At 41.2% G+C, this 16444-nt stretch overlaps 1 protein-coding gene across 3 annotated transcripts in view; it reads left to right on the top strand.

Annotated features, from left to right (window-relative positions):
• Positions 1 to 16256, top strand: part of rin2a (Ras and Rab interactor 2a) — a 77104-nt gene extending 60848 nt beyond the window's left edge. For all 3 annotated transcript variants that reach the window (XM_060926052.1, XM_060926053.1, XM_060926054.1), the window contains 5 exons: positions 1494 to 2768; positions 9115 to 9423; positions 9506 to 9637; positions 9762 to 9925; positions 12921 to 16256. In XM_060926052.1, coding sequence (XP_060782035.1) covers positions 1494 to 2768; positions 9115 to 9423; positions 9506 to 9637; positions 9762 to 9925; positions 12921 to 13244 — 2204 coding nt within the window. In that variant the 3' untranslated portion in view covers positions 13245 to 16256. The remainder of the gene's footprint in view (positions 1 to 1493; positions 2769 to 9114; positions 9424 to 9505; positions 9638 to 9761; positions 9926 to 12920) is intronic.
• The last annotated feature ends 188 nt before the right edge of the window (positions 16257 to 16444 follow it).

Below are 16444 nucleotides of genomic sequence, written 5' to 3'. Positions count from 1 at the left end.
CTGTGGTGTTTCTTGAATGACTGTGGTTTGAATGCTTCTGTAACTCGGATGGTTTAATAATGTTTCATAAAAGAAAGAGCTCAAATTACAGAAAACAAACAATGCAAGTGCTAGGAAAGACAAGACGTTGTGTTGTAGACATGTGAAACTTGAGGAAGACGCATACCACTTGATACAGAAAATAGAATCCGTGAAGACAGAATATGGCGTTAAAGGGTTTTCAATCTTAAGACACATTGTGTGTCGTGTAATGGAGTACCGGCGGATACAGACCAGTACAGCACGGCTTACTGAAGGCAAGACTTGGAAATTTTCATACTGGGACCACTGCCAAAATGGGCCCCACCTAGCGAGTGTGATGAAATTCAGGCTTTAGGTGTTGCCGATCAGGTTTCAGTCTGACTTACTATTCTGAGTAGGAAATTTCAGGGGGAGCTAAGGACATGGGGAAATCCGAAAGGAAAAATAGAGCAGAGTAAGTGAGAGAGACAGGAAAATAAAAATCTAACGCACATGTTGGAAGATAATAGATTTTATGACAGTTGTATGAACTGGCATAAAGAATGAGAGGAGTAAAGGCTAGGAGAAGTACACACTTGATTGCATGTGTGATGTAACCACACATACCTCTTAGATGTTTCAATCTGAGGAACTGATGAGCTCTAACCTGTTTGACCTCTAGCTTTATAACAGTGAGTGGAAATGTGCTTATTAGTAAAGTGGAAGTAGTGTCCATACTCTGATTATATTGGTAGAAGTATGTCTCCATTTGTACAGAGGTGGGACAAAAAAAAAAAATCTGTTTTGCATATAGGGTGAGTGGAATGCATTTGAAGGGACGGCCTTTAGAATGAACGCGTGAGTGAGGAAAAAGTGGGAAGAGAGAGCAGCAGTTTCTGTGCTCCTCCCATCAACTCTTCAGCATGCATGACTCATACCATTCAGTATGTGTGTGAACCGCACTCCTGTTTCCACACGCTGACTTGGAGCTATGAGCTATAGATGTTTTTAATCGAGCCATCCGAAAGAAACAAAGACTAGAAGAGTTTTACTTAATTCCTGTAAGTGTGGGTTTTAATCCTTGATATTGTTATGACTAACATGTTTTCTTCTTTTTTTTTTTTTTTAAGTTTAAATTGCTGCCTTTTCTTTGGTCAGTCCTCACGTTCAGCTTTTCCTGTTTGCACTGCGGAATAGTTGTGTGCGTTTGTGAGATGTGTGCGTGTGTGCGTTGATTTATTGTATGAGTCATTTGTTTTTACTCAAGTTAGACTTAATATTTTTCCTCAGATATTATGAACATTATTAATTTTGCTTGAATAACATTTTTCATCAAACTTGGCATAACCAAGTTTTATTTTTTGCCTCTATGAGTAGTTAAGAGGAGCATTGTTTTTTTTTATCTTTTATTCTGTTAACTTCTACTTTTTAAAAACTTTTTCACATGATATGACAGTGTGGGTTTGGCTATTGGCTCTCTTCATTTCCTTTAGGATTCTGGGACTCTAAGCTGTGTCAAAAGAAGAGCTCTGTGACCGATGGACCGGCTGTTCCGCAGAGAGTGAAGCAGGCAGGGCAGAGGACATCCCTTGGAAACAATTTGACACCTGTCCCACGTACTCGATCCCCATCCCAGCTGGAGTGTAGTCAGTCAAACGGGGCTCTGTGCTTTATTAACCCTCTTTTCCTTCAGACACACCGCTCTGAACGTGCTTCCACAGAGAGTGTCACCTCAGCAGCACCTGGAGAAAACCGTGCACTTTCGCACAGCAGCAGCTCCTCTACTCAGGGCAAAAGCCATACAGGTCCTCAAAGCATCCTTCGCCGATCCATCAGCAAAGAACTCCCCAAAAACTACGGCGTAATTACAGGGAAAAGTTCAACCCGCTCCCCTCCACCTCGACCACCCCCTCCCCACACCAGCCCGCGTAGACCAACCGTCCCAGTCAAGCAGAAGAGCATGCCGGAGACTGGCATTAGCTGGATCAAAATGTCCCCGGAGAAAACTGGCCTGCTGGGGCGCCTGAGTTCCTCGTTCAGCTCCCTCTCGTCCTCGCCCCCCAAGAAGATCAGCTCACCCATCCCCATGCCATCTTGCCGTGGAAAAAGGGCTCCCAGTATTCCTGATGCACTGGAGGACCAGATCATAGAGCAGGCAGTATCTCAGAGCTTGGCCAAGCAGGCGCTGAGAAATGCAGCCGTGGAAAGCAGAAGCCCGGCAGAGGAGGGCAGCCCCATGGGGCGAGAGAGACTCAGCGACATTAGCATTTCCACATCCTCCTCTGACTCTCTGGACTACACCCACAGCTTCACAATGCCAACAGCAGCCAGCCCCTCTAGAGCTGACAGCAGCCTGGAGGAGGAAGAAGAAGAGGAGGAAGATGATGGTGTCGGTGTGGAGAGCGATCAGGAGCTAAGCATGGAGCCACCCTTCAAGCCCAAGAAGCGGCACAGCGCTGGTACGTTTGTGCTGCCACGGGCACTCAAAGGACATTTGCGTAAAGTCAGCGGCGTTTTCAACTCACTCATGACACCTGAGAAAAGAGCAGTCAAAAGGATTGTAGAGCAGTCCCAGAACAAAGGCACCTACTTCGGCTGCCTGGTGCAGGACTATGTGAGTTTCATGCAGGAGAATTGCAGCTGCCATGAGTCAGGCCTGGAGCTGCTGCAGACTGTCCGGCAGTTTATGACTCAAATGAAATCCTACCTGCTGCAGAGCTCGGAGCTCAACCCTCCCATTGAGTCCCTCATTCCAGAGGACCAGATTGGTAAGGACACTTTTTATATCCATTCCAACATATTCATAATCTGAATGATCTACATAATGATTCATTGCAAAGCGAACAGAATTATTCTGATAATTGAAAATGCATGCTTGTTTTCATGCATGAATGTTTTGCCCACACAACTACACGTCACTGTATTTCCCCATCAGTCATATCAGTCTGCTACTGCCAGTCATTGTCTGTTAGCTACCTGTCTCCTTTTTCTGATTATATTTTTCAGTGCAATGCTTCCATAATTATTTAACTAAGTAAGGAACGTTAAATCAGGCATTTGTAAATAATAGCCAGTGTACAGGTCTGTTGTCAACAACTAATTTGTTAGTAGATATTAGAAGCAACATCTGGTGTGCATGTGTGGTGGTGATCTGAGAAAGCCTGTTGGATGTCACTGCGGCTGAATTCTGGTAAACAGCCGGGAAAAAAAATGTGCTCTCAGGTTTTGGGCAAAGTTCTCATCTCATTATCTCTAGCCGCTTTATCCTTCTACAGGGTCGCAGGCAAGCTGGAGCCTATCCCAGCTGACTATGGGCGAAAGGCGGGGTACACCCTGGACAAGTTGCCAGGTCATCACAGGGCTGACACATAGACACAGACAACCATTCACACTCACATTCACACCTACGGTCAATTTAGAGCCACCAGTTAACCTAACCTGCATGTCTTTGGACTGTGGGGGAAACCGGAGCACCCGGAGGAAACCCACGTGGACACGGGGAGAACATGCAAACTCCGCACAGAAAGGCCCTCGCCGGCCCCGGGGCTCGAACCCAGGACCTTCTTGCTGTGAGGCGACAGCGCTAACCACTACACCACCGTGCCGCCCCGGTTTTGGGCAAAGTTGATCTGGATAAAGATGGCCATAATCAGAGTTTTAAAATGTTTAAATGCCCTAATAAAAAGCTATTATTAACAAGAAATGTCGTCAACAGAACTCACTGAATTAATCAGTGATTATTTCCCATCAGTGGTAACAGAATATGTGACAATGATCAGTTACAAATGAGATGATGATTATGATGATGATGAGGCTCGTATTTTAATTGCCACAAGGTTTTACCTCACCTGATGATACAGAGGCTGATGTGGATGATGTAAAATTATTTGAAATTTGACAGTAATGTTGTCTTTTCAAGTTATAAGTGTAAAGGTAGGTAAGGCACCTTTCAGGGGAATTGGAATGGAGTCTTCATGCAGTTTTCTCATTTTCACTTTTGCAAAAAGTTAGACTGAAAAAGGAAAGTGTGTAGTTTTCAGGACTATATCTAAAAGAAAACGTACAAATTTTACCAGTGTGAAGTTGTATTTATTGATATACTGAACAAAATGTTTCTTTCGTAATATTTCTTTCTCTCTTCCTGAAACTATTCAAATCACTGCCTGCCTGCAGTATATCTATAGAATGGTTTCGTTCATTGTTTGGCAATTTGTGACTGAGCTCCGCCATCAAGAGAAAAAAGCAGAAGTAACAAAAACACTGACTTATTTATTATGGAGAAAAGAAACTGACTTGTATACATTTAAATCCTAAGTACCAACTATCGCAAGTCAGTACCTACCAGATAATTTACGAAACATATTGTGCTAACAAATGCACCTGTAGTGAAGTGTTCATCTGTTTGGAATGGTTCTGCTGACTGGTTTCATATTACCGGTACTCATCTTCCAGGAAAGTTGTTTGCTCCTAATGCAGGTCCCGACAGAACTGCGTGCGTTATGTTTGGATAGAAGGTTTTAGTGTATGAACTGTGTAGGCGTAAGTTGCAACAGACTGGCAGGTATATTTATGTGAAAGCAGACTTTTCTTTTCTATGAGCTGTTGGTTTTTTTTTTTTTTGGGGGGGGGGTTGGTATATAGAAGCCTTTAGATGCTGTAATGTGGTCCAATTGGGAAAGCTGGTCATTATCAGTTTTGCAACAGAGGTGAGCTAGGAGTAAGAGTACAATCTATTTTTTTTCTTATTTTGCTAACTTCTAACTTCTTTTAGAGCTCCACAGGAAAACTGTAATCCATTTCCGTTTTCCTGAGAACATAAGCAGTCAGCTCTGTGCTCTAGTAAATATATTTCACTCCAGATGTTTTGTGCACATCACATCCAAGTGGGTCAGCGTCTCCTGCCCTTGCAGTGTTCTCTCCACCAATCCCTGCTAGCGCTTTTGAGGCAGCCCCTCTCACTTGTTGACTGTGCCCTATTAGTAAATGGGTAGGTGGATGTAAGTCGAGAATGTAGTAAGAAGGGACAAAAGGGTATTTGTTTTCTGTTTCAGGACTTTGTACTCATTAATTTTTTTTTTCTGCCTTGGACACAGCATAGAAATACATGCGTGCGCTACAGGGTTTTTCATGTGCACACGTGCGGTCACTTCACCCAGGCTTCACAGATAAAAATGCACTTGTAACAGTTCAGATTAAGCAGTCTCCTCTCCAAGGTCTATTTTAAGTTGGGAGAGAGATATAGTGTTCATTTCTGTTTATTTAACCCACTTCTTGTTGATAGTGGGAGAAGATGTATCCTGCTCTTGAGATGCCTCAGGAAACCTACTTCCTGTATGCTGACAATGTTTTGAGGACTTCTCACAATGTAGAACCAAGAATAGAAATTGAATTAGGTGTGGTAAAGATCCTTTTGGAAAAAAAAAATAAAAGTACATGTCAAGGAACTGAAGATTCAGGGAAACAGGGAAGGGATTCTTTACTTTGTGCATCTGATTGTGTTGGAGAATGACGCAGCTTGTGGCCATATTTCACTATGATGGCCTCTTGTGTGTTTTTTGTGTGGGAGGCGTCAGTAGATTCACTTCTCTTCTCTCCAAGCCTGTGACTTGTTTTCCTGCTTTGGACTGTGGAGTTAGGTTGTGCGTGTGTGTGTGTGTCGAAAGTTTGCACGCAGTAGAAGACAGACTCAGGCTGGCCTTGACTGGTTGCTTCTCCTTATTTTTTCTTTTGCTATGAGCTCTATCTCTTCTTTGTGCTATCTGTCAGTGTCTGTGCACAACAAAGCTGCTCTCATTCAGCAGAAGTAGGCCCTAAATTACATTTTTATTCAAGTACGAATAATTGAAATGTTGATAGAACTTTCCATTATCCCCTTCTACAGATTGCGAGACAGAAAAATAATTTTTAATTAAGTGGACTGCATTCCTCTTGTGTGTATATATGAGGATTTATGTAAGCAGGTACATGTTCTTTCTAATTGTACCAACTGTTATTGTGGTGTTGCAGGGTTTATCAGTTCCTTGTAAGATAAACATGAACGCACAAGTCTGGTGACCTTGACTGATTATTACTCTTAGACAGTAAAAGTGAACTGGATGAAATTTTGCAAAGACACCCAAGTACTATTTTAAGTGAGGTGAAGAGCGATTTAATTCCTGCACTGTGAGGTATACAGTGCAAATTGAATACATATGGAGTGGCTCCTACAATGCTTGCTGCTCCAAGCTTTGGGCTTCATGTGTACTCGCCATTTTAATGCGTGAAAAGCATGAACAAGGCAGCAGCCTGAGTATATGGAGGTATCTGTTTCTCTCCCCCTCATAACTAACAGACAGTGCATTTACTGTGCATGCCTCAGGCCAGACAACAGGGAGGGGCACGACCACTTTCAGAGTGCGATAAAATGGCAGGTTACATTTACGAAATTTATGATAATATTTTCACTGTGTTGGAGTTAAGGTCAATGCATGGCGCAAGACTATCAACTGAAGTTGTTTAGCGTGACGTGAGTAACGAATAAATATTAGAAATGTCAGAGACTTAATGATCTAAATGAATTGAAATGATTGCTGTGGCATCATGGAAGGTTGTATATGTCTTCTGTTATTTAGTATGCTTTTTTGATCATCATTGCAACTAGAATGGCATACATTTTTTCCCCAGCCTGGGGCATTTATAATTATGCTTATTATAAGGGGGCTTACATGGCAGTGGCCTGTGAAGTGTCTGTAAAATGACTAACAATAGGCGCATCCAAATACAAACAAGCATTCAAGACCAGAAGTCCATTTTCCAAACAGGTCTTCTCAGCTACTCAATACACTTTTGCTAAGGTGCCAACTTAATCCGTTGTTGTTTTCCATCTTCTGCATACACTACCGTTCAAAAGTTTGGAGTCACTTTGAAATGTCCTTATTTTTGAAAGAAAAGCACTGTTCTTTTCAATGAAGATCACTTTAAACTAATCAGAAATACACTCTATACATTGCTAATGGGGCGGCATGGTGGTGTAGTGGTTAGCGCTGTCGCCTCACAGCAAGAAGGTCCGGGTTCGAGCCCTGTGGCCGGCGAGGGCCTTTCTGTGCGGAGTTTGCATGTTCTCCCTGTGTCCGCGTGGGTTTCCTCCGGGTGCTCCAGTTTCCCCCACAGTCCAAAGACATGCAGGTTAGGTTAACTGGTGACTCTAAATTGACCGTAGGTGTGAATGTGAGTGTGAATGGTTGTCTGTGTCTATGTGTCAGCCCTGTGATGACCTGGCGACTTGTCCAGGGTGTACCCTGCCTTTCACCCGTAGTCAGCTGGGATAGGCTCCAGCTTGCCTGCGACCCTGCAGAACAGGATAAAGCGGCTAGAGATAATGAGATGAGATGAGACATTGTTAATGTGGTAAATGACTTTTTTTCTAGCTGCAAATGTCTGGTTTTTGGTGCAATATCTCCATAGGTGTATAGAGGCCCATTTCCAGCAACTATCACTCCAGTGTTCTAATGGTACAATGTGTTTGCTCGTTGCCTCAGAAGGCTAATGGATGATTAGAAAACCCTTGTACAATCATGTTGGGGCGGCACGGTGGTGTAGTGGTTAGCACTGTCACCTCACAGCAAGAAGGTCCGGGTTCGAGCCCCATGGCCGGCGAGGGCCTTTCTGTGCGGAGTTTGCATGTTCTCCCCGTGTCCGCGTGGGTTTCCTCCGGGTGCTCCGGTTTCCCCCACAGTCCAAAGACATGCAGGTTAGGTTAACTGGTGACTCTAAATTGACCGTAGGTGTGAATGTGAGTGTGAATGGTTGTCTGTGTCTATGTGTCAGCCCTGTGATGACCTGGCGACTTGTCCAGGGTGTACCCCGCCTTTCACCCGTAGTCAGCTGGGATAGGCTCCAGCTTGCCTGCGACCCTGTAGAACAGGATAAAGCGGCTACAGATAATGAGATGAGATGAGACAATCATGTTAGCACAGCTGAAAACAGTTGAGCTCTTTAGAGAAGCTATAAAACTGACCTTCCTTTGAGCAGATTGAGTTTCTGGAGCATCACATTTGTGGGGTCGATTAAATGCTCAGAATGGCCAGAAAAATGTCTTGACTATATTTTCTATTCATTTTACAACTTATGGTGGTAAATAAAAGTGTGACTTTTCATGGAAAACACAAAATTGTCTGGGTGACCCCAAACTTTTGAACGGTAGTGTATATTCCAGGTTATTTGTACAAATAAGGAATACAAAAATGATTACTGCAAGTTTAAATAAAGCTCTTGTTTTGTATTTAGAGTTTTAATGGCCCAACAGTACATACTGTAGCAAAGGTGCAAAGAAATATATTTGAGGAATGTATTATCAATTGAATATATTTTTATTTTATTATATACTAGCTGATATTAGACAGTTCTTGGCATCACAGACATGACATCATCTGGTTCTCTGCAGAGTGGGGAAGGAGAAAGAGGGAGAAGAAACATCACATGCCTGAAAATTGACCAAGAAACATTTACTTCTCTAATGAAAAAGTGAATAATTAAGCTGACTGAAGCACATTTTGCTTCACAGTCAGCATTCCTGGTCACCTGAGTAGGCAGTTACATATTAAAATCTGCTACTAGAGCCTTGTGGTTTAACTTCCTGGACATGATTACTCCCTTCTGCAATAAAGTCATGAGTTTTGATCCAGCTTTTCACAAACAAAGAGAGGTGAAACATGTCTACTGTAGTTGTTTTAATGCACAGCTAAATTCTTCTGTGAAATGTTTTGCAAACTAAACTATGGAAATACTGAGTGAATGTATGAAAAGGAAATGTAATATTAGTTCTGTGGGAGGTCTCGGTTTCTCTATATTTACAACCACGGCTATTTCTGTTTGTAACACATCTAAACAGCTCCTAGAGTCATATCGATACAGTGGGGAAAGACACCTTAATTACTTTGCAGACATATTTATCATTTATATGTGATCCTTCCACTGACTAATTCTACCCTTTTCATGTGTGTGGGATAATCTGTGAATCACCCTCTTACTTAAGAATTATTTTCTCTTACAATTGGTGTGTGTGTGTGTGTGTGTGTGTGTGTGTGTGTGTGTGTGCTGACCGTTTCTGACCATCTCCTCCATCCCCCCTCTCAGATCAGGTCCTGGAGAAGGCCATGCATAAGTGCATCCTGAAGCCGCTGAAGCCTGTGGTGGAGGTGGCTCTGCACAACTTCCAGGTGAGCAGTGGGGTTTGGCAGCAGCTGAAGGAGAACCTGGCTCTGGCCAAAACCAAGCAGCCGCAAGAGATGGGTGTGGATGGAGCCATGCCACCAGACCCTGTAGCCATAGAGAAGATTCGTCATAAGTTCCACAATATGAGCAAGATGTACTCGCCTGAGAAAAAAGTGTCGCTACTGCTCCGTGTCTGCAAGCTGATTTACACCATCATGGAAGACAATTCAGGTAAGAAATGGTGTAAAAGGACTACAACCATGTTTTCATTTAGATGGAGTTTTAATATGGTTTTACTATGGTGTGATTTTAGGGAGAATGTACGGGGCGGATGACTTCTTACCCATGCTGACGTATGTGTTGGCTCAATGTGACATGCCTGAGCTGGACACAGAGATTCAGTACATGATGGAGTTACTGGATCCCTCTCTGCTGCATGGAGAAGGTACCTAACTCATGCACTATTGATTCATAAGCATGATGCCACATCCAAAATACACTATTTAATTATTGTTTGTTGCTAAACTGAGCAATAAAAAAAATTAATTAGAAATGTCCCTTCTTTGTAGGTGGATACTACTTGACTAGTGCATATGGAGCCATGTCTCTCATTAAAAACTTCCAGGAAGAGCAGGCTGCACGGGTGCTGAGCTCAGAAACTCGTAACACGCTCCACCAGTGGCACCGCAGACGCACAGCTCAGCGCAGCACACCATCCGTGGACGACTTTCAGGTGACACATTCACCACATACTATACATGACTCATCCTAAATTGTAGGTCAGGGTCAAATTTTATTGACCACTCAATGACTCGCAAAAACTGCTTCTGGATACAGAAAAAGCATGAAATATGAGATGTCTGACAAAGTAAGAGTGGTCAGTAGATTAAAATATCATGTTACTATCCTTGATCAATGATTTACTCTAGAATTCCCACCAGAAATGATACCTAAGTAGTACATTTGCAAGCTTAAAGTGCATATCAGGGGTAAATTCAGGAGCAAGATCAATGTAATTCTCCTATTTTATATTAAACTTTGGTCAAATATCTGTAACATTCTGCATTCTCTGCAATTTTTTTACCTTGCGCAATACCAGAAAAATTCAGTTGAATTCAAGCCATTTGAGGCGAATTGGTCCGCCTCTGAAAAAACTTGCCATTTGGATTTCCCGGGAAACATTGATTTTCGTGACGTCGCGTGCGGGACGCCTCCCTCTGAATCCTACGTCAGCGCTGGTTTGTTTATGAGAAAACGCCCCGGTGGTTTTCTGCAAATTTCTTCAACGTTATCGTGTAATTATTAAAATGGTTAACAGATGTATCGTAGGAGGGTGTAGCAACACCAGTCTTGATGGGATTAGTACTCTTCATTTTCCAAAAGACCGGACAATGAGAGAGAAACGGGAGCGCTTGGTCTACACAGGCTGTGCACTGAAACCGTGCAGAGCTCGCGCAGCCTGCTGGCGCTTCCACAGGTGACGTCACGAATCTGGCTCCAGACTCCCTTGGGATTTTTCCAGACGTGTTTTTTTTTTTTTTCTGCTGTAGACAGATGGCCTTGTGCAAAATTACCCTTCTGGATGAGTGCGTAAAGGGACATACTTTCATATAAAAAAACAAAATTGGTCCAGAATATGCACTTTAAGTGACCTACACATGGGAATTGGCACAGATAAAGTAATGTAAACATACAATACCGTATACTTAAACAGTAACATAAGATAGCAGGTTTAGTATCTAAACAGCATATAAGATGAACTGGATTGTGTTTTTACTTCATAGTTGCATTGTACATCTCACTGAACTGATGAGGATTGAAATAGTCAAAATTACGTGTCTGTTCTGTGACACGTAAATGACTTGGAGTAGGACTGGTCAATATGATGTTATAATATTGACTTTGTAATAAATTATTCCACAGTCCATTTTTCTGATTTATAACAAGTATCACAATATTTTTATAGGAATTTAAAGGGGACATATTATGGAAAAACTCACTTTTTTAGTGCTTGTGCACATACAGGGTATCAGGAGTGCTTACTAATCCACAAACTCTGAAATAAGACATGCAGTCAGTTTCTTTTGGGTGTCTATTTCAGAAAACGTGTGCTTCAAACAAGCCGTTCAGATTTGGCTCCTCTTTCGATGTCACTAGGGGAGCTCATTAGAATTATACTATCTCTTCATCTGAGTATCTCTACTCATGGCATGAGAACTGCCCTTGGGAATGAATATTCATGAAGAAAGTGCTATTTGATTGGCTGGCAGAACCAGCTGGGGGGAGGGAGCAGTGGTTCATTATCATTTAAAGGAACAGGCACTCAAATCAGCCGTTTTGAACAGGGTGAGAAGGGAGCTGTGGCACTTTATCCTCATGGTATTTTGACCAAAACATGTTAAGCTAGCCTCACACTACGCCGATTTTCAGCGTACCGAGCCAACTGAAGTCGCGAGTCAGGCGTAAAGGCTAGTTTTCGATGGTACCGACTCATCTCACAGCCGATTCAAAAAACTAATCGGGAGCCAGACTGATCGGCGAGAGTCGCTAGCAATAGCCAATCATATCTTTCGCATATAACACGTGACATCATTAAACACAATTTCTAGCGCGAGAAATACGTGTTGGTAGCACCTAATGCAGGTATATACTGTAATTCCATAGACTGAAGCTTTATCCATAGACACAGTGGGCTGGAAAGCCACTCTGCTCAAGTTGTGTGGCTGAATTCCAAATCGCTTTAACTCCCCTATATAAGTGCACTATTTAAGGTTGGAAATAATAGCTCATGCAGCCTAGATAGTGCACTACATATTCCATGTTGTGTCATTTGTAATTCAGCCTGTAGCATCTTCAAGTGTTGGATTTAACAGTAACTATATCCAATAGCCAATCACAAAGCTATTAAGTTGTCACGTGATATTTAGCGGAATGTTTGTTATGATGCTTAGTTCGCATAATCTCGTTTGGTGTCGCTTCAATCGCGACTGCACTCGTCAACGGTCGTGAGTTAGTCGGGGATATGTGCGTGCCCTGTCAGGATTCGGCTCTAAAATGGGTCGGTTCAGTACCGCGTGGATCGGCGTAGTGTGCGGCTAGCTTTAGACATTTCATTATGTCCTCAGGGAACTGTCAGCTTGTGGAAAGGGGGTATAAAATGTCACCTTTAATTTTTTTTTAGTTGAAAATTTTGAAAGCACATTATTAGGTGGTAAAGTTTTGTACTGTTTTGAATCTTTTAAAGTTTTATAAAGTTTTGATTTTTTTATAGATTTCTTTTAACTTTGCCTCCTTGTCAGTGATAAATAAATAATTTGTTTTTTAGCCATTAAATGAAATGATTAACTCATTTTTTAAGTAACACTACTATTTGGCCAGTAGTTTGTTAGCAAATCTAGAAATTTGCTATCGTTATGCACTGTAGCTTATATCATAGAGATGTCTATGGTAATGTGGTATTTCTTTGTCAGAATTAAAAAAAAAATCTAGAATGTATACTTCCTAGGGCTTGATATTGTGATGCATATCGTGTATTGTAAAGTTGCCGTCAAGTATCGTGATATGATATTTTTGACCTTTGTCCCATCTGTAGGAAAAAATTTTTAGCAGTGTAGTTAAAAAGGTATTTTATTTGTGATTAATTGTATTATGTTTTGGTTTATTAGATTAATAATCACTTGTTTTGTGTTGCTATTTGGAAAGCTAATGTAGCTTTCTCTTTTGTGTAGAACTACCTAAGAGTGGCACTCCAGGAACCAGACAGTGGTTGTACAGCTAAAACTCTGCAGGTGCGACCATACGCCACCACAGAGGAGGTGTGTCAGTTATGTGCTGAAAAGTTCAAGGTGCATGACCCTGACAACCATGCCCTGTTCCTGCTGACAGAGGAGAGCACCCAGCAGCTGGCCCCGGACACACACCCACAAAAGATCAAAGCAGAGCTGCACAGTCGCCCACAGAGTCAGACATTTTACTTCGTTTACCGCCGGATCCAGAACCTCAACCTCACTGCACCAGCAAACGAATTCAATGGCAACTCGGTGCCTATCTGAGCCTGAAGCCTCGGAGTCATGCATTTCCTCTCTTATCTAATTACTGCAAGTTTTTTGTTGTTGTTGTTGTTGTTTTTTTTACCTCAGCACTACAAAGCTATCTGTGCTGTTTTGAAAATGTTTGCATCTGAAGGAAACGGAAAATGATGCTGGGCCCTGAGGAAAGAAGGAAGGAAGGATGTGTCTGACAGATGCTGCATTTTCAGCTCTTTTTTTTTTTTTGTCTTTTTTTAATCTTTTGGGAACTGGAACGTGAGCATCACATTTGAGGAAGTTACTTTTGTATACGATACAAAAGATTTAGGCAAGAGGGCTAATGGGAATGTTCAGCATGAATGTGCATGTTCATAATGGAGCGAGGCCTGTTTAATAGATGTTTAAAATGTTTCTATGCTGAGGATTTTCTATACTGCTTCAGTATAAATAATGCAGTGCTCTGTACGACTGCTCTTTTTTTTAAAGGGCAAAATGTACTGGATAGATTTTAAATAGCCTGCTAATGCTCATAATAGTGGCTGGCTTCAGGAAGGTGCTTGACCCATAGTCCGACGTGTCATGTAATATGAGCAACTCCACTGCCATAGACATGGAAGAACAGATATCTATATCAGACAGTACACTTTGCATTTTTATATACTGAACACCTAATTGTTAACATTTTTAAAATGTTTTTTTAATGCAGTTGCTGGTAAACTGCTTTCTTTTTTATGTATGAAAAATCATTAGTATAATAATGCATGCATTTGTTGGTTAAGATTATCAACTAAGAACCAGGCACTGTTGCCAGTGATGTTTTATCATATGCATATTTGTATGAATGAAGTCATGTGAGTCAGCGCTGGTAGTCAATCAGTAATCCATAAACATGTTTATTCTCCTGTCCCTGTTAATTTATAAAAGCATTTTTGAATGAAGATATCTATAAATAAACTCTTGAATCCAAGTTGTAGAGAATACTGTACTACTGACAAGCTATAGGCTTGTGTGTGAATAATTCTGAGCTGCATCTTCGTGGTTTATGGTCCTTGCTGGCAAGTTTCTGAAAGTATGCAGTGGGACAGGAACGTTGTTTGAAAGTGAACATGTTACAGGAGTGGAATGGAATATTCAGCAGAAAAATCAGGAAGGGTTAGCTGGAAAGTCATAAAAGAATGGAAGAACATTCATTGGAAGAACATCTCAAGCAGTGAATTTCATACATTTTACTGTAAATTCTGATCAGGTAACATTTGACTAAATTGTGTGTGGGGGGGTTGTTTGTTTATTTGTTTTTGTTTTGTTTATCATAAGTGTATGCCTAACTACAACCCCGATTCCAAAAAAGTTGGGACAAAGTACAAATTGTAAATAAAAACGGAATGCAATGATGTGGAAGTTTCAAAATTCCATATTTTATTCAGAATAGAACATAGATGACATATCAAATGTTTAAACTGAGAAAATGTATCATTTAAAGAGAAAAATTAGGTGATTTTAAATTTCATGACAACAGCACATCTCAAAAAAGTTGGGACAAGGCCATGTTTCCCACTGTGAGACATCCCCTTTTCTCTTTACAACAGTCTGTAAACGTCTGGGGACTGAGGAGACAAGTTGCTCAAGTTTAGGGATAGGAATGTTAACCCATTCTTGTCTAATGTAGGATTCTAGTTGCTCAACTGTCTTAGGTTTTTTTTGTCGTATCTTCCGTTTTATGATGCGCCAAATGTTTTCTGTGGGTGAAAGATCTGGACTGCAGGTTGGCCAGTTCAGTACCCGGACCCTTCTTCTACACAGCCATGATGCTGTAATTGATGCAGTATATGGTTTGGCATTGTCATGTTGGAAAATGCAAGGTCTTCCCTGAAAGAGACGTCGTCTGGATGGGAGCATATGTTGCTCTAGAACCTGGATATACCTTTCAGCATTGATGGTGTCTTTCCAGATGTGTAAGCTGCCCATGCCACATGCAATAATGCAACCCCATACCATCAGAGATGCAGGCTTCTGAACTGAGCGCTGATAACAACTTGGGTCGTCCTTCTCCTCTTTAGTCCGAATGACACGGCATCCCTGATTTCCATAAAGAACTTCAAATTTTGATTCGTCTGACCACAGAACAGTTTTCCACTTTGCCACAGTCCATTTTAAACGAGCCTTGGCCCAGAGAAGACGTCTGCGCTTCTGGATCATGTTTAGATACGGCTTCTTCTTTGAACTATAGAGTTTTAGCTGGCAACGGCGGATGGCACGGTGAACTGTGTTCACAGATAATGTTCTCTGGAAATATTCCTGAGCCCATTTTGTGATTTCCAATACAGAAGCATGCCTATATGTAATGCAGTGCCATCTAAGGGCCCGAAGATCATGGGCACCCAGTATGGTTTTCCGGCCTTAACCCTTACGCACAGAGATTCTTCCAGATTCTTTGAATCTTTTGATGATTTTATGCACTATAGATGATGATATGTTCAAACTCTTTGCAATTTTACACTGTCGAACTCCTTTCTGATATTGTGTGAATACAATATCAGTTTTTGAGATTTGTAAATTATTGCATTCCGTTTTTATTTACAATTTGTACTTTGTCCCAACTTTTTTGGAATCGGGGTTGTACAAAGATTGATATTTACCAAGTGTGTGAGTTCCTGTTAAAGTGCTGTGCATTTTTATGTCTGGACACCGATGGTAGAGTTGCTAAAGACTGAGACTAGTTCAATGCAATACGTTAAGCCCTGTAGCATTGACAAACATGTCATGGCCGTCAGGAAAAACACATGACGTGATGATTATTATCTCTTTTTAAGTCTAAATATATCATGTAAATGTGATGTTTAACTCAATATTTTAAGGTTGATAAGTATATATTTATATATGATCTGTGCTGGGATTATCACAGATTTTTTTTTTTTTTTTGAAAAAAAGAAAACCTCTTAATTCAAATGTGTTAAAATGTATTATATTGCAAAAGTTTCACTCCCATAAGTGTAAGTTTTGTATGTGGCATTTATTCATGAACAATACTATTTTGCACACAATAAACTAAGAATATATATAAATATATACACTTTTGTCTTTTTTTCATTCATTCATTCATTCATTCATTCATTCATCTTTAGTCGCTGTTTTATCCTGGTTAGTGTTACAGTGAAACTGGACCCTATCCTGGGAACACTGGCTGCAAGGAAGGAATATACCTTGGATCAGATGCTCATCCATTA

Source organism: Neoarius graeffei, chromosome 7 (assembly GCF_027579695.1).
Source record: "Neoarius graeffei isolate fNeoGra1 chromosome 7, fNeoGra1.pri, whole genome shotgun sequence".
Lineage (NCBI taxonomy): Eukaryota > Metazoa > Chordata > Actinopteri > Siluriformes > Ariidae > Neoarius > Neoarius graeffei.
Note: the sequence above shows the minus strand (reverse complement) of the source record. Positions and strands in the feature narration are given on the sequence as shown.